Source organism: Cajanus cajan, chromosome 6, assembly GCF_000230855.2.
Source record: "Cajanus cajan strain Asha chromosome 6, NIPB_CcT2T_4, whole genome shotgun sequence".
Classification (NCBI taxonomy): domain Eukaryota; kingdom Viridiplantae; phylum Streptophyta; class Magnoliopsida; order Fabales; family Fabaceae; genus Cajanus; species Cajanus cajan.
This window is the reverse complement of record NC_138522.1, coordinates 7,354,216-7,370,925: the sequence shown is the minus strand read 5'-3', so window position 1 is coordinate 7,370,925 and position 16,710 is coordinate 7,354,216. Positions and strand designations below refer to the sequence as shown.

Here is a 16,710-nt window from a genome sequence, read left to right as displayed (position 1 = left end):
ATTTAACTTATTAATGCATCCTTTTCGTATGAGACATATAGCAAGTGCACTGCATGAGGTGCTGATAATAGGAACTACGAAAGCGTTACACGAAAGCATAACAAAAAGAGTGTTACGACAGAGCAATGAGTGCGTGGCTACTCACAATAATCTTAATGGACACTCGGAAGCACATCATTGGCATGGAGTTGCCAACATCATGTCATGTCTGTGCTCTCTCGACTATTTCTTAATTTTTTCATTTATGTCGTAAAGCTAAGCTAAGATTACAACACTTCCCTTTAGACATACTAGAAGGGCGCACACAGAAACTAAAAGAACCACCTTAAGCTTTCACTGAACCATGGCGGATCCAACCTCATCTAATCCTCATAAGGGTCAATCCTCTCCGGACCCGTGCGTTTCTATCTTACTCTTAGTTATATTACCCTTTTTTTTTTTTTTTTTGTTAAATATAGCTTGTGTTTTTGCTAAGAAGATGAAGTTGTACTTATGTATTTTGCAGTATTTATGACATCCTATTTAGTGTTTAATTTTCTTATCAAGATTTGAATTATAGCACCTAATTCCATTTTCGACTGAAAACAATTGAATATTTCTCGACTTCTGTTGAGTCACACGGCAAAGAAATAGTAAGAACTTTCTATGATCCCACTGCATGAAGTTTCTGCAGTTATTATAGCCGAAAAAATAATATGAATTCTCAGTTTGACACATTATTTTAAATTCTCTTTATCACAAGTCGAAATTTATTGAAAATTACAAAATTGTTGTAATTTCTAATAAATTTTAGTTAATAATTGAGAGTCAATTATGAGTAGTCACTAGTTAGTACTCGCTAACACTCCTCTTTCTGGCCAAATGGTGTTTTTTTGGGTTTGTTTTCTGGTTTTTGCCTTTTGTGTGCATGTGTGTTTTCCCAGCCGATATATTCCTCTGAAACAATCAAATATTATGGTGGTGCCTGGTGGTATCTCATGGACAAGGATTGTAGAAAAATGTTTAATGGACACCTCATTCTAGTAGAGAAATGTAAATGTGATAAATATGATATAATAAGAGAGAGACTGAGAGAAATGAAGAGTTTCTGTGCACTGTACGAGTGTCCAAAAATTAGAACTCAGGATTATATAGTTTTAAACGAGAGATTCTGAAAGCATATGCCATAGACTTACTGTTTTATATTTAAGATATCTATCATTGATATTATTCTGATGGTAGACGATTTGGTAGTTCAGAAGCACTTTTTCATGTGATTATCGTTTATAAGCATGCTAGTTATGCACATCAATATAGTAAGTGTAATGTATTGTTGTCAAAAAGTAATGTTGATTTGGTTTAAAACTACATTTGATAATTTTCAAGTGGTAACAACCAATGGTATTCACTATGCTGTTGAAAATGTATGTTTGGTGCAGGAAAGGTAATAAGAAGGATTATTCCACAGCAATATTAGAACGGAAGAAGTCTCCTAACCGACTTGTTGTTGACGAAGCAGTTAATGATGATAATTCTGTGGTTACTTTACACCCTGATACAATGGAGAAGCTTCAGTTTTTCCGGGGTGACACTGTTCTGATAAAGGTACCTAGAATCTTCAATCTTCTATGTTTATGTTAATGCAAGTAGAGTGCAATTCTAAGAATATTTTTTATGACACAGGGAAAGAAACGAAGGGACACAATTTGCATTGTTCTTGCTGATGACCAGTGTGATGAGCCAAAAATAAGGATGAACAAGGTTGTTCGGGCTAATCTTAGAGTACGGCTTGGAGATGTTGTCTCTGTTCATCAATGTCCTGATGTGAAGTATGGGAAACGAGTTCACATCCTTCCAATTGATGACACCATTGAGGGTGTAACTGGCAACTTGTTTGATGCATATCTGAAGCGTAAGTTTATTAAATGTGTGTTTGGGAATACCGTTTGAGTGTGCATATTCTTTAATTTTTCACATCAATTGACAATTTGTAAGATTGATGCAGAAGCTAAAGATACTTGCTTCTAAAAGTTTATGTCACACCGTGTTTAAAATGGTTTCCAAACATGCTGTTATTGTTCAATAGCATCACCTTCCTTGTTGATTTTCTAATAAAATGAGACTTGTGTTCTGGTTTCATAGCATACTTTCTGGAGTCGTATCGTCCTGTGAGGAAAGGGGACTTGTTCCTTGTTAGGGGTGGAATGCGCAGTGTTGAATTCAAGGTAATAGAGACCGATCCTGGTGAATACTGCGTTGTGGCACCTGATACTGAGATCTTCTGTGAGGGAGAACCAATCAAACGGGAAGATGAAGAGAGACTAAATGAAGTTGGCTATGATGATGTTGGTGGTGTTAGGAAACAAATGGCTCAAATTCGTGAGCTGGTAGAACTTCCACTCAGACATCCTCAGCTTTTCAAATCAATTGGTGTTAAGCCTCCAAAAGGAATCTTGCTTTATGGACCACCGGGTTCTGGAAAGACTCTGATTGCAAGAGCAGTTGCTAATGAGACTGGTGCATTCTTCTTTTTGATTAATGGACCAGAAATCATGTCAAAGCTGGCCGGTGAGAGTGAAAGCAATCTGAGGAAGGCATTTGAAGAAGCTGAAAAGAATTCCCCTTCTATCATTTTTATTGATGAATTAGACTCGATTGCTCCAAAGAGGGAAAAGACACATGGTGAAGTGGAGAGGCGAATTGTTTCACAACTTTTGACTCTTATGGATGGCCTCAAGACCCGATCACATGTTATCGTTATTGGAGCCACAAATAGGCCTAATAGTATTGACCCTGCTCTGAGAAGGTTTGGAAGGTTTGATAGGGAGATTGACATTGGTGTACCGGATGAAATTGGAAGGTTGGAGGTTCTTAGAATTCATACAAAGAACATGAAACTTTCAGACAATGTAAGATTTTATTCATTTTCTTGAAGGCAATATATCTTGCACTTTCTGATTCCAATTTTATGGTGTATTTCAGGTTGATCTTGAAAAAGTTGCCAGAGATACCCATGGTTATGTTGGAGCAGATCTTGCTGCTCTTTGCACAGAGGCTGCACTACAGTGTATCAGGGAGAAAATGGATGTGATCGACTTAGAGGATGAAACAATTGATGCTGAGGTGTTGAATTCCATGGCTGTGACTAATGAACACTTTCAAACTGCTTTAAGTTCTTCAAACCCATCTGCCCTGCGTGAAACAGTGAGTTTGGCTCTTTACTATTAACCAATAAGATTCAGAACTTGATTGATCTCATTGGGTTTCATAGGCTTTAAGAAGAAAAAAAGGCATAGTTTTACATATGAACACATGGATCCCCTTAACTTATCCCATGCCCATGTGTTCAGAAAGCTCATGCAATTATTTCAATAACAAATCTTAATGGATATATTCAATAAAAATTATTTTAACCTTCCTAAAACAATTAATTGTTCACAAGAACCATTACATGAGTTATTTCTGTTGCCAGGTTGTGGAGGTTCCAAATGTTTCCTGGGATGATATTGGAGGCTTAGAGAATGTCAAAAGGGAGCTTCAGGAGGTCCAAACTTGCTTTTGATATTCTGCATCTTAAATATATTATACATGTACATTTTAATTTAGTAAATTTTCACATTTACAAACCAATATAAGAAATCTTTTGCTGCCTGTAGACTGTTCAATACCCAGTGGAACATCCTGAGAAGTTTGAGAAATTTGGCATGTCACCTTCCAAAGGTGTTCTCTTTTATGGACCTCCTGGCTGTGGTAAAACCCTGCTAGCTAAAGCAATTGCTAATGAATGTCAAGCCAACTTTATAAGTGTTAAGGGACCTGAGTTGCTGACAATGTGGTTTGGTGAAAGTGAGGCAAACGTTCGCGAGATATTTGACAAGGCACGGCAGTCAGCTCCTTGTGTGCTTTTCTTTGACGAACTTGACTCTATTGCAACCCAGGTATGGAACTTGTATGGTTAAATTGTTCATAACTCGTTGCTCATTGTTAATTTTCTAGGAGAGGTGCTAGAAAGTAGAAACACATTCTTTATTGTTGGTCCATTTTTTAAAAAAGCTAATTGACTTTTTGGAAAATAAAACAATAAAAGAGTATGATAACGTTGATTATTTTTTAATTCTTTGAACATATTCAATCTTCAGAGAGGCAGTTCTGTAGGGGATGCAGGTGGTGCTGCAGATAGGGTGTTGAACCAACTGTTAACAGAAATGGATGGTATGACAGCTAAGAAAACAGTTTTTATAATTGGGGCAACAAACAGACCAGACATTATAGACCCTGCATTGCTCAGGCCTGGACGTCTGGATCAATTGATTTATATCCCTTTGCCGGATGAAAGTTCACGTCTTCAGATCTTCAAAGCATGCTTGAGGAAGTCACCAATCTCAAAGGATGTTGATCTAGCAGCTCTTGCTCGTTATACTCATGGATTCAGTGGTGCAGATATTACAGAAATTTGTCAACGAGCGTGCAAATATGCCATTAGGGAAGATATTGAAAAGGTATGATGGGTGCAGATATGGGTGCTAATACTTTGTTGTCAGTTGTAACTTATTTTGCCTGGTGTATGTCATGGATCATAAATTCATAATTATTCTCTGTAAAGTTTTCTGAAGTTTAAGTCATAAATTTTCTGACACTAAACTAAACCATTAATAATTTCTTGTCCTTTGTCATTTTCTGAGTATTTTTTCTAAAACATGTCTGGAAATGATTTTGTTTTTTTTTTTTTTCCATTTTCTGTAACTATTGTAAAAGAAAGTTTCATTTGTCAAATTTACATATATACTTTGATGTAATATTTTGTAGTGACTTTTTATGTGTTGTTGGCATATATAATATTTTTCTTTTTTAAATTTTGTCTTTAATTTTTTGTAAGAGTTTGAGACTCATTTGTTTAATTGATATGCATACTTGATCCCTGAAAATAACAGGGTATTGAGAAGGAGAGAAGAAGAAGAGAAAATCCTGAAGCCATGGAAGAAGATGACAATGATGAGGTCCCGGAGATAAAGCCTGCCCACTTTGAGGAGTCTATGAAGTTTGCTCGCCGGAGTGTCAGTGATGCTGACATCAGGAAATACCAACTCTTTGCTCAGACCTTGCAACAGTCTCGGGGATTTGGATCTGAGTTTCGGTTTCCAGAGCGAAATGAGAGCACTGCAACAGGTACCTCAGACCCTTTCTCATCTGCTACAGCCGAGGGAGATGATGATTTATACAGTTAGTAGTGAATAGTGATGTAAGTTGGGTAATGTGGTTGATTTTCACTATTTCTGCCATGACTTGTAGCAAATATCATGATAGTTTTGGTTTCGTTGAGGTCCAATGTGGTTGATCTTTTTGGCGAGTTAAGACTGATATATATATATATAATATAGTCAAACCTGAATTTGTGCGTATACAATTTGACCCGTCTGATCTAATCTCAATGAAAAAAAAAGTAAATGAATCCTTAGTGTTTGGTAACAGTGGAGGCTGTGGACTAATAATTTGTTCAATCAATGTAGTAGGTTAGATGCCAAATAGAATCATGTCTATGGGTGTATGAATTGATTTTTGATGATGTAAAACGCTTATTATGCCCAATACTCCTATTATTTGCTAATAATTTGTAGATTGTTTTTACATTTTAAAGTCCTTATTTGAGAATCTAGTTAACAGCCTTTTTTCCCTTTTTTTTTGTGGGTTTTTCTTTGTTCCATTGTAAATAACAAAAAATGAGATGGAAGTGTAATGCTCAAACAAGATGGGTGTGGATGCTTCTCCCGTACACGTACAAGATAATTAATTATATTCACCGCCCTTGGCCAGGTATTGAGCTAAACTATGACCAATGTGTGGCAATGCCAGCCAAACAGGCTTGTTGTTAGATTGTTAGTTTGGAATGAAATTCTTCAGTGATTTACTCTCTTACTGCACACCTTGGCTTCCATTCCTTTATTTTTGCATGTGGGTACTTAGCTTTGATGAATGCATATAGGTCTTGTTTGTATCAGCATCTATTCATTCTATAAACACTATATTTTTTTTTTATGGAAGTCCCCTCTCTTTCATTCTGATACCAGAAGAGTTTGCTTGGTCCCTACTGCATCGTCATTCCTTTCTACTAATGACAGTAGATTTGTTTGTTTGGATAATCTTATCCATAAATACTTTTAAGAGAAGGAAAAATAGAGTGAATTTCTTCTTAAAAGCATTCAAATGTTAAAAATGAAAAAAGAAAAATAAAAATTGTTTGTCATTTTTTATTCTTTAACGTTAAAATTAATTATAAATTATAAATTGTTTAACAAAAGAATTTTAAAACCTTTTTCTTCGGCTTATAAGCATTGGTACAAGACACATTGAACCAAAAACCACGAACACTAAAATCACCAGTATATGGAAGATGTAGACATATTGTACGGCACACATTATCCAAGACAAATCGTTACTAAAATTTTAGCTAATGGTAAACAGGGACCTAGTCCAAGGATCAATTCAGCATATTTATGGTGGCTGCCAAGTCAAGCACGTTAGCAATTTATACATGTCCTTTTCAATATATATTGAACTTAAGCAATTAAGCTATGCTAAGATAATGTCCATAAGAACGGTTAGCTTTTGTCACATACAAAATAACAACTCAGCACCATCAAAAATCTTAACTAGAAATAAATTAACTAATCTTGTTCATGAAGGTTTCAAAGAGGCTGGTAAGCTCCTTTAGACAATTCTCCAACACCTCAATTTCATTGCTATCATCATCTAGCAAACTTGTGGCCTTAGTAATTGCAGAACTAATCTTATTTTTTTCTTGTAAGCAAAGCTTTGAATTGATAACTTTCTTCTTTAGAGCCTTCTGCATCTTATAAACATAATCATCCAGAGAATTCATTGCATTGGCCTTTCTAAGGAACTTCTTATCCTCAGCCAAGTACTTCTCAGCTTCTTGAATCAATCTTCCTACTTCTTCAGTTGACAGCCTTTCTTTGTCATTAATTATGGTAATCTCATTCTTGTTGCCGGTGGTTTTTTCCTCGGCAGAAACGGTTAGGATACCATTTGCATCTACAGAGAAACAAATATCCATAGGATGGCCACGAAGAGCAGGAGGAAAACCAGAAAGAACAAAAGAACCTAGCAAATTGTTATCCTTTGCTCTTGTTCTCTCGCCCTCATAAATATTAATTGGGACTTCATGTTGGTTATCTTTTGTTGTATAGTATTCTACGGTCTTCCTTACAGGAATGGTAGTGTTCCTAGGAATCACTACACTCATGACACCTACATTTGTGGATATACCAAGGGATAGTGATGTGCAATCCAAAAGCACCAAGTTTGGAACATTCTTAATGCCTTCACTCAACAAAGCAGCCTGAATGGCTGCACCATAAGCAACAGCCTCGTCAGGGTTGATGCTAGTGCAGAGATCCTTTCCGTCAAAAAATTCCTGCAATAGCTCCTGCACTTTGGGAATCCTTGACGAACCACCAACAAGGACAACATCATGCACCCTTCTCTTGTCCATCTTAGCATAAGTGAGACACTTATCTACTGTCTCCATACACTCTTCAAAGAGCCCCATATTGATTCGCTCAAACTTTCCACGAGTGATTGAAGAGCAGAAGTCAATGCCCTTAAATAAAACATCTAACTCAATGTTGGTAGAAACCTCATACGATAGTGTCCTTTTTGCCCTCTCACATGCAGTTCTCAACCTCCTTAGGGCTCTTGCGTTCCCACTAATGTCCACTTTCTCCTTCTTTTTAAACTCCTCTACAAAGTAGTTCACCATTCTGTTGTCAAAGTCCTCTCCGCCGAGATGAGTGTTTCCGGCAGTAGCCTTGACATGGAAGACCTTATCTTTGATTGTGAGGAGAGATACATCAAAAGTACCACCACCAAGGTCAAAAATGAAAATGTTTCGCTCTCCAACACAATTATTCCTCTTGTCAAGGCCATATGCAATAGCTGCAGCAGTGGGTTCATTGATTATCCGCATAACACTTAGGCCAGCAATAACACATGCATCTTTTGTGGCTTTTCGCTGAGAATCATTGAAATAAGCAGGAACAGTAACAACAACATCATTTACATGTGCTTCCAAGTAGGCCTCCGCAATCCCCCGCATCTTTGTGAGGATCATAGACGATACTTCTTCAGCACAGAGATGTTTCTCTTGACCCTTATACTTGACCACGATCATGGGTTTGTCACTCACACCAGCAACGACTTTGAATGGCCACAACATTTTCTCTTTCTGAATAATGGAATCACTATATTTCCTACCAATTAACCTTTTAGCATCTGCAAAAGTTATCAAAAATCTCGTAGCGAAATCTACAGGGAAACAAAACATAAAAAGGATATGAGTAATGGTTAAAAATATACCAAAGACGGTGTTTTCTGGGTTGGTGACAGCCTGGTTTTTAGCAGCATCACCAATCAACCTCTGATTATCTGTGAAAGCAACAAAGGAAGGTGTGGTTCTGTTGCCTTGCTCGTTGTGTATTATGTTTACTCTACTATGTTGCTCCTGCCACACTGCAACGCAAGAATACGTTGTACCAAGGTCGATGCCTACTGCAAATTTCTGTTCTTCTTTGGCCATGTTCTATCAGGGGACTAAGAGTGAAATGTGACGGTTGAATTCAGGCTTTGAAAGACATAATAACGGTTGAGGATTAATTTTTATGTGTGAAATTTGAACTTAAGCTAAAATTCGTACTACGTGTATGCATCTTGTGATTCCATAAAATGAATGCATATCTGTGCCTAGTCATCGGAAATCACCACTTAATTATTATCATTAACAAGGTCTCTTCGTGCTCAGTGTATCTATATGGAATTTGGAAAACTAAAAGCCTGGAAGCCTTCAAGTGATAAGGTGATCTTTGATTAAGTGGACGACGCATAGACAACTTTTCCGTGGCTTAATTGCCTTTTGCTTTCCAATTTTTTTTTTTCTTTTGTTTTTTTTTTCAAATTTTACCCTCAAATTTCGCAAATTAAAATACCATTTTTTTTTATTATTTTTAAAATAGAAAAAACAAGTAGAAATTGCGTTTCTTCTTATTAATTTTTTTTTACCATATAATTTGAGGCTACCAGTCCTTTGCAAGTTTTGATAAATGAGTAAAGTGCTATTTTAGCCCCTAAAAGTGTAACCCGTTTGTTTTAGTATCTGAGACTGAAATAATACTAGTCCTCAAAATTACATGTTGCACTAACTTACGTCCACCCATAAGCCTCCGTCAGTGGCATGTTAAGTGCCTTATTGGCAAACTCTCCTTCGTGTTTATCCAATATAGAATTACATGGATCTAATTAAAAAATAATTAATTGCCTTTTAGTTATGTAATTTCATAAACTTTGTCTTTTAAAAAAAATTCAAAAAAATATTTTAAAAAAGCTAAAAACATTTAAAAAATTCTCTTCCTTCCATTGTTTTTTTTTTTTATCTTTCCTCGTTTCTGTTTATTACTATTCCTTTTTTATTCCTTCTTCATTTTTTTATTAGAAGGACAATTAAATCCATATTTATGAGTAATCGATTTTGATAAAAAAAATATCTTATTTGATTAGATACGAATATATATAATATCTAATTTATTAAATCGGGTATGGAGACAGGATGAATATATACTTATTTGTCTTTATTTGTCTTGTACTTGTGCCTGTTTAAAAATTTTAGGTACTTAATTTACTTTTTTTAAAATTTACTTAATATTTATGTAATTTTTATTCTATTTTTAAAAAATTTAATATATAGATCAAGTTTACACATTTTTAAAAAAAATTAAAAATTATATAATATTTTGTTAGATAGATTCAGAATAACATATAAAATATATTTTTTTATTATCCATCGATTTAATTAATGAAATAGAGTATTAACTAATTTTCAATCTTTTTAAAATTTTATAAATTTGATCTATACATTAAAAAATTTTAATTAAATGGTTGAATACTTGATGTAGAACATGAATTATTGGATGAAATAAGTTTATCAAAATTTACTCTTGGAATAAGTAGATCCTTCCTCATTTTTGTTATTATAATATACTGTATTTTTAGCTAAAAAATTTATCACTTCTTTACTCATTAAAGATATCATAATTTAGTTTATTAATGTAGGTTGCTTTTCAAATTTTATTTTATTTCTTACCTTTTGATCGTGTATATGCATATTTTGTGTTGGTAGAAAAGGAACCACATAAAGAGGAATCAAAGTAATTGTCATACAATTTTTTTAACTTAAATATATTTAAACACAAAAATTTACTCTTATAAAAAAATGGATAATGCACTCATAAAATATTTTTATTTTAAATAAGTGTAGAAATTTAGAAGACACTAAAAGAAAACAAATTAATAATTATATTATTTTTATCCTATTAATTTTTATCATTTTACTCCTCTAATCTTAAATAAGTTACAAAAATTTATAAAGTGAAAAATTATCACTTTATTTATAAGATAATTGTAATTTATAAAATTAAGATATTTTAAATTTTTTACCATAAAAGTATATTTTCTAAAAAATTATTATATTTTTTTATTAAAAATGATATAGAATATTTTATTACCCTCACTTAACAAATTTTCTAGATTTATCACTGCTTCAAGGGCTTTTATTGTCATCTATAACAACAGGAAAAACAATAACACCTTCTGTTGCATTTTAGTCGATGTATATTCCAATATTATTCACTATTTACATCCCACTCTAATTGTGTTAGGATCTTTTTCCACGTTGACTAAAAATAAGATTATAATAGTATTTACATATTGATTTTATAATATTAAATTATGTTGTTTAACTCACTTTCTTAAGAAATTGTAAGAAAGAAAAAAATCAAAAGAACAAAGAGATTGAAGTAACTAGAGAAGATCTAGATTAGTAAGAGTGTCCCTTTTTCTTGGTAACCCGAATGTAGCAAAATGCAACATCATAGATTGCAGTAACAACTAACAAGTCTTCCAATGATGACACCCCACATGCCATTGACTTGTACGTGGAATGAACTCTTGTTTGAATTTTATGCTCAATAGTACTTACATTCATTCTGTGCAGAGCAACAAAATCACCACATGGTTTTTAACATTTTAGGCTACTATTTCCTTCTTTTAAATAGTATCATGACTCATGAGATAACAGAAATATATGCTGCCTATGTTCTCTGATTTTTACACCAAAAAATAAAATTTGACCTCGACCGGTGGACTCACATGCTTGTCTCTTACGGCCAATAAGTCCCATTATCATCATGCAAGTAAGCTTTCAAGTATGACACTATGACTCCTGCAACAAGCCTCCTCATGGTTTTCATTGATTCTCCATTTTTGCAAACACAGTAGGTAGCTTTCCCCTTAATTCCCTTGGTATCATCATCTAGCATGTTAGAGTGGCCATAATCCTTGGCCACAAAATAGCAAATATCATGATAGTTTTGGTTTCCTTGAGTCTCAATGTTACTGTTTCATGTTAAACAAACTATAATGCTCTTTTGGCGTGTCAAGACCTATATATGTAACGTTGTCAAACCTGTATGTTTTGGGTGTATATAATTTGACTCTCTTATGATCTATTCTCAATAAAATAATAAAGGAGTCCCTAGCGGAAATGGAAGTTTTGGACTAATATTTGTTCTATCGATGAAGACTGTTAGATGCCAAATAATATAAATTTTATGGGTGTATGAATTGACTTTCGATTAAGTTGTTAACCCTTGTTTATGCCAAACACTTATTTGAAAATTGATAGTATTTGCAATCCTTACTTTGTGGATTCCTTTGACGCTTTAAAGTCCGTATTTGTTTGAAAAGAGAAAGAAAGAGAGCTCACAATTTACAAAGTACCAAATGATTGCCCACTCTCCAGCTATTCAATCAGACAAGTACCATATTGATTCTAGCATCCCTAGTAATATCAGTCACTATTGCCCTCTTTTGAAGAATTAATGGTAGCTACACAAACGGACACAGTCAATCATCAAAACGTAATTGTAATTAAGACACCCGAAGGAACCACCATCTCCATTTCTTGGTAGATAAGATAAACAATAATAAATAAGTTGCTGTACTGTACACTCCGTCATTTTTGTTTTATCATGTGGAAATGAATACCCTGCTTACAATGCCCAGTTGTACTTGTAGCTCACCATTCAAAATATCTAACACGATATCTAAGTCCTCTCCAAAATAGTACATATTTTCCCCCTCAAAACTCATGGCTGATTCCGTGTTGGGGGTAGGCTACAGCTGAAGAAGATGAATAAGCGAATGATGAGGACCGAGAAGATGATTGTAGAAGCAACAAGTGAGCTGCCGGGGTCACCGAAGAGGACGAAAAAGAGGAAGCATGGGTGGTTTTGTGGGGCTGAGACCCTGCTGGAGGGTCATGTCGAATTCCCCTCAATAATGCAGCCACGTGGTTCATTGTGGGACGATCCTCCGCGCGAGTATTCGTGCACAAGAGACAGATACCAAGAGCTTGCAGCATCTCTTGTATCTGCGTGTCTGGAAGCCCCTGAAGCCTGGGGTCCATAACCTCAACCGGGTCCTTCTTCCTCTTCAGCTTCTCTCGGACCCATTCCACAACATGTTGCTGTCCCTCCGGAAATGATGCATCCACCGCCCTCTTCCCCGTCACCATCTCTAGTAGGACCACCCCATAACTATACACATCACTCTTCTCTGTGATTTTAAGCATGCAGGCATACTCTGCATCCACAGTTCCAACCTAACACATCAACTCTAGTACACACCCACAAACTACAAACACATAATTTATTAACATGATTCAGCATAATTTGGCTTTTATTCTGAGACTATCATCATATTCTAGTGAGTTGTTAACTTGTTATTGTCCAAAGCGGTAACTTTATATGTAGTTATTATTCAGTCAAGTAATTTACAAACACTAAATCCAAAAGCAAGGACCAAACAAAACAACGGAAAAACTAGAATAGACATGACATACCCGGAGCAATGTAGCCGTAAGAACCCGCGAATTGGGGGTTCATGGAAAAAGAACAGTGTTCTTCGTCTTCTACCAACCGAGCGAATCCGAAATCAGCCAAACACGGTTCATATCTATCTCCAAGTAAAATATTGTGCGCCTTCACGTCCCGGTGCAAGATAGCAGGGACGCAATCGTGGTGCAAGTAGGCCAGACCCTCGGCCACGCCCACTGCTATCTTGAGCCGTGTCTCCCACTCCACTAATCCTGCGCACCCCTCGTGCAGCAGGGCGTGTAAGTTCCCACCAACAAGGTAATCATAGAATAGCAGCTTCGTTCTCCGGTTCTCCGCCCAACCCAACAGCCGCACAATATTCCGGTGTCGGATCCGCGCCAGCGTCGCAATCTCCGCCGCGAACGCCGCCGCCGAGAATTTCTCCCTTAACCTAAACCTCTTCACCGCCACGGTCAACCCCGTCGGTGTTTCCACTCTATAAACGACGCCGGTTCGTCCCCGCCCAACGACATTGCCAGCTGTCAAGCATTTCGCCACGTCATCAATCGACAGATCCAGTTTCAGGTAAAGCGTCACCATCCAAGGCGGGGCCATGTCCACGTCAGCGTCACTCCTATCACTAACGCCGTTTTCATTCTCCTCGCGTCGTTTCGCTGCGCCAACGACACACAGCGCCGCCACGAGTAACGCGCACGCGGCGACGCATAGCAGAACCGCGAATGCCGCGCGCGCCGCCTTACCTCTCCGCCGCGATCCTCCGTCGCCGCCAGACAGGCGCAACGCCGGGTTCCCCTCGAGCGCGCTCACCGGAAGCCTCGCGAAGAAAGGCGTGTCAGGAACGCGCCCCGAGAATTCGTTGTACGAGACATTCAGCGCGACGAGATTTTGCAATTCCGCGAGATGCCGAAGGTCGCCACTGAGACGATTATGAGAAATATCCAAAACGGCGAGTTTCGATAACGACGAAAACTCCCTTGGAATTTCACCGGAAAGTTGGTTCAAGCTCAGATTCAGAGCTATCTCCATCGCCGGAATATTCCCTAGACTCCCCGGAATATTCCCGGAGATTCGGTTGCTGCTGAGGTCCAGCAACTGCAGCTTCGCGCAGAAACCGAGTTGACTCGGTATTGAACCGGAAATACTATTCTTCCTCAAAACCAATTTATTCAGAGAATTAAGAAACCCTAGGCTGGGACTAAGCGTGCCGTGTAGATTATTATCGGAGATATCAATAAACTGAAGCGAATTAAGCTTACCGAGACTCGCCGGAAGGTTTCCGGTTATGAAATTCGAACGCAAGTCTAGAAACGTGAGATTCCGGCAGCTGGAGATCTCGTCCGGGATAGTTCCGGCGATGCGGTTGTTTCCGAGGTCCAAGAAAGTCAAATTCGCGAGATTCCCAATGTGTGAGGGAATATTCCCGGTAATGAAATTATTACTTGCTCTAAATCGAATCAGAGAAGAACAATTACCAATCTCGGAGGGTAATTCTCCTGAAAGAGCGTTTGAAAGAAGCAAAAGCTTGTTCAGTTTGCCGAGGCGGAATATTCCCTCGGGTATAGAACCCGTGAAATTATTCACCGAGAGATCCAAAGCTTCAAGGCTTTCGCATTTCGAAAGCGTCGACGGTATAGAACCGTTGAGCTTGTTGTGCCAGAGGAATAACAGCGTTAGGTTCTTCAGGTTCCCCAATTCGGACGGCACCGTTCCCGTTATTTCATTGTTGTCAAGCACCACGTGAGTGAGTTCACCACATTTTCCTATCTCCGGCGGAATCACCCCCGAAATCCCGTTAACGCCGAGCTGCAGTTCCTCTAACGCCGTCAAGTTTCCCACACTCCTTGGAATGCTCCCCGTTAGCGAGTTCATCGAAACGTCAACGACCGTTAGTTCGTTACACTTTCCTATCTCCGCTGGAATGTTCCCAACGAGGTTGTTCCGCCACAGGAGCAAAGTTTTCAGCTTGCCAAGGTTACCCAACGTGCCCGGTATGGGACCTGTTAGATAGTTTTCATAGAGGTAAATGTTTCGTAGTTCGGTGCAGTTTCCGAGTTCATGTGGAATTGGACCAGATAAAAGGGAAGTACTGTAGAGTGCAATGGTGTGTAGCTTCTTTAACACACCCAATGTTGAAGGTAGAAACCCTGAAATGGTTGTTTCAGCGAGGCCTAGTATCATTAAATTAGTACAGTTACCAATTTCTTGTGGTAAAGGGCCACGTAGGTTCTTGTTCCCACCAGCTCTTATCACTTTTAGGTTCCTCAGATTCCCTATGGTGCTGGGAATTTCACCACTTAACAAATTATCATACAAGATTAACCACTCTAACATACTGAGATTACCAATTGAAACTGGAATGGACCGTACCAGGTTGTTTGAGTTCAGGTGCAATTGCTTTAACTTATTCAAGTGGCAGAGTTCATTTGGGATTTCACCATTCAACGCATTGTGGCTTAAGTCCAAGTAGGTGAGTTCTGTGAGGGTAGCTATCTCCTTTGGAATTGAACCAGTGAGGTTTGTGCCAGTTAATATGAGAACATTCAATGAAGGGAGTGAGTTGAAGTTAGAAGGAAGTCCTCCAAGCAAAACCACATTCCTCAGATCTAACTCCACAACTTCGTTTCTCTTGTTGCAACTCACTCCAAACCACTGGCATGGTGTTTCGTGAATTGGTTCCCAGTTGTTCAAAGCCTCGGAGCTGTTTAAGGTTCTCTTCCATGAAAGGAGAGCTTGGCCTTGTTGGTTCACTGCTATAACTACAAAAGAATTGTATAATAAAAGAGATAAGCACAAGAACAAGCAGAAGGGGGTCCATGGATTCACAGGCATTACAGCTATGTTATATGAACCCCAGTGAGAGACCACTGAGAAAGGTTTGTGCCTAGGGAGGAACAAGAGGAAGGAACCAAATCATGCTTTGTTGGGAATACAATACAAATTATGAGTTATATGCAAATTATAAATACTAGAATCTCTAGATCCACAAAACAGCTAGGCCACGTGTTTTTTTTTACCTTTTTAAGAGAGAAGTTAAATTTTAATATCAACTGTTGTTAATCTTTTGATGAGGCCTTTTGTATAAGATGAAACTTTCATTTTCATATGATTAAGCCTTAACATGGATTAGACGAACTAAAGAAGTATGCAGGATCGCTTGGATTTTCTCTGCTACCAGCCTACCACACATTCGGCTATGGGACAAACAGTGTTGATGGTGACTTATTAATGAAAAGAATGTGGTTGGATCAAATCCTATTTGGATTTAAGCCCTAATATCTCGGATATGGTGTGTTAATGCATCAATTAGTATCTTCCCTATTTATTGAGTTGAGTAATCTCATCCAGCATTATCAATAAAAGAAAAAGAAAACGCTTTTCACTTAAAAAAGAGGCATGTGGGATACTGCGAGTATTAAATTATTGATTTGCTGCACAATAGTTAAACTAGAGGTTTTTGTTGTTTTAAAGAAACATAACAATCAGTACACAGTAGTACTGTATAATTTAGTAATAATTCTTTTCTTTCTATTTTGTGTGCTATGTTACAGAGAAAGAAAAGTGGGTTCCTGGCCTGTGCAGTAGTTTATGTAGCTTACGTCTAAAATCGCCCTTTCATGGGTTTGAAAACTTAAAAAGCTGCGAGAAAATTGCACAAATGAAAATGAGAGATTTAAATAAAGGGGTATTTAAATTTGGATTTGAGCCAGACTAATAATTTTAAGACATGTGGGAATTGTCATTTGTCATGAATAATTGAATACCACTATTT

At 37.3% G+C, this 16,710-nt stretch overlaps 3 protein-coding genes across 3 annotated transcripts; 1 reads left to right on the top strand and 2 right to left on the bottom strand.

The window, feature by feature from the left end:
* Positions 1 to 206: 206 nt before the first annotated feature.
* Positions 207 to 5,606, top strand: LOC109808141 (cell division cycle protein 48 homolog). The gene is made up of 9 exons (XM_020371006.3): positions 207 to 396; positions 1,419 to 1,584; positions 1,663 to 1,891; positions 2,122 to 2,888; positions 2,962 to 3,183; positions 3,452 to 3,523; positions 3,636 to 3,917; positions 4,119 to 4,478; positions 4,911 to 5,606. Exons 1-9 carry the CDS (start codon positions 344 to 346, stop codon positions 5,202 to 5,204), a joined length of 2,445 nt encoding a protein of 814 aa, XP_020226595.1. The 5' UTR covers positions 207 to 343; the 3' UTR covers positions 5,205 to 5,606.
* An 837-nt stretch (positions 5,607 to 6,443) lies between these two features.
* Positions 6,444 to 9,519, bottom strand: LOC109807442 (heat shock 70 kDa protein 4). The gene is made up of 2 exons (XM_020369957.3): positions 8,353 to 9,519; positions 6,444 to 8,268 (listed from the first exon to the last, which is right to left on the bottom strand). The coding sequence occupies exons 1-2, from the start codon at positions 8,570 to 8,572 to the stop codon at positions 6,638 to 6,640; spliced, it is 1,851 nt and encodes a 616-aa protein (XP_020225546.1). The 5' UTR covers positions 8,573 to 9,519; the 3' UTR covers positions 6,444 to 6,637.
* Positions 9,520 to 11,989: 2,470 nt separating this feature from the next.
* Positions 11,990 to 15,860, bottom strand: LOC109807629 (uncharacterized). The gene is made up of 2 exons (XM_020370194.3): positions 12,947 to 15,860; positions 11,990 to 12,687 (listed from the first exon to the last, which is right to left on the bottom strand). Exons 1-2 carry the CDS (start codon positions 15,768 to 15,770, stop codon positions 12,185 to 12,187), a joined length of 3,327 nt encoding a protein of 1,108 aa, XP_020225783.2. The 5' UTR covers positions 15,771 to 15,860; the 3' UTR covers positions 11,990 to 12,184.
* Positions 15,861 to 16,710: the final 850 nt, after the last annotated feature.

Coding starts and splice junctions, on each gene's coding strand:
- LOC109808141 (XM_020371006.3), top strand. CDS start 344: ATGGCGGATCCAACCTCATCTAATCCTCATAAGGGTCAATCCTCTCCG. Junction 1,585..1,662: donor GTGACACTGTTCTGATAAAG/GTACCTAGAATC, acceptor TTTATGACACAG/GGAAAGAAACGAAGGGACAC. Junction 2,889..2,961: donor ACATGAAACTTTCAGACAAT/GTAAGATTTTAT, acceptor GGTGTATTTCAG/GTTGATCTTGAAAAAGTTGC.
- LOC109807442 (XM_020369957.3), bottom strand. CDS start 8,572: ATGGCCAAAGAAGAACAGAAATTTGCAGTAGGCATCGACCTTGGTACA. Junction 8,269..8,352: donor CCCAGAAAACACCGTCTTTG/GTATATTTTTAA, acceptor TAACTTTTGCAG/ATGCTAAAAGGTTAATTGGT.
- LOC109807629 (XM_020370194.3), bottom strand. CDS start 15,770: ATGCCTGTGAATCCATGGACCCCCTTCTGCTTGTTCTTGTGCTTATCT. Junction 12,688..12,946: donor TTACGGCTACATTGCTCCGG/GTATGTCATGTC, acceptor CTGTGGATGCAG/AGTATGCCTGCATGCTTAAA.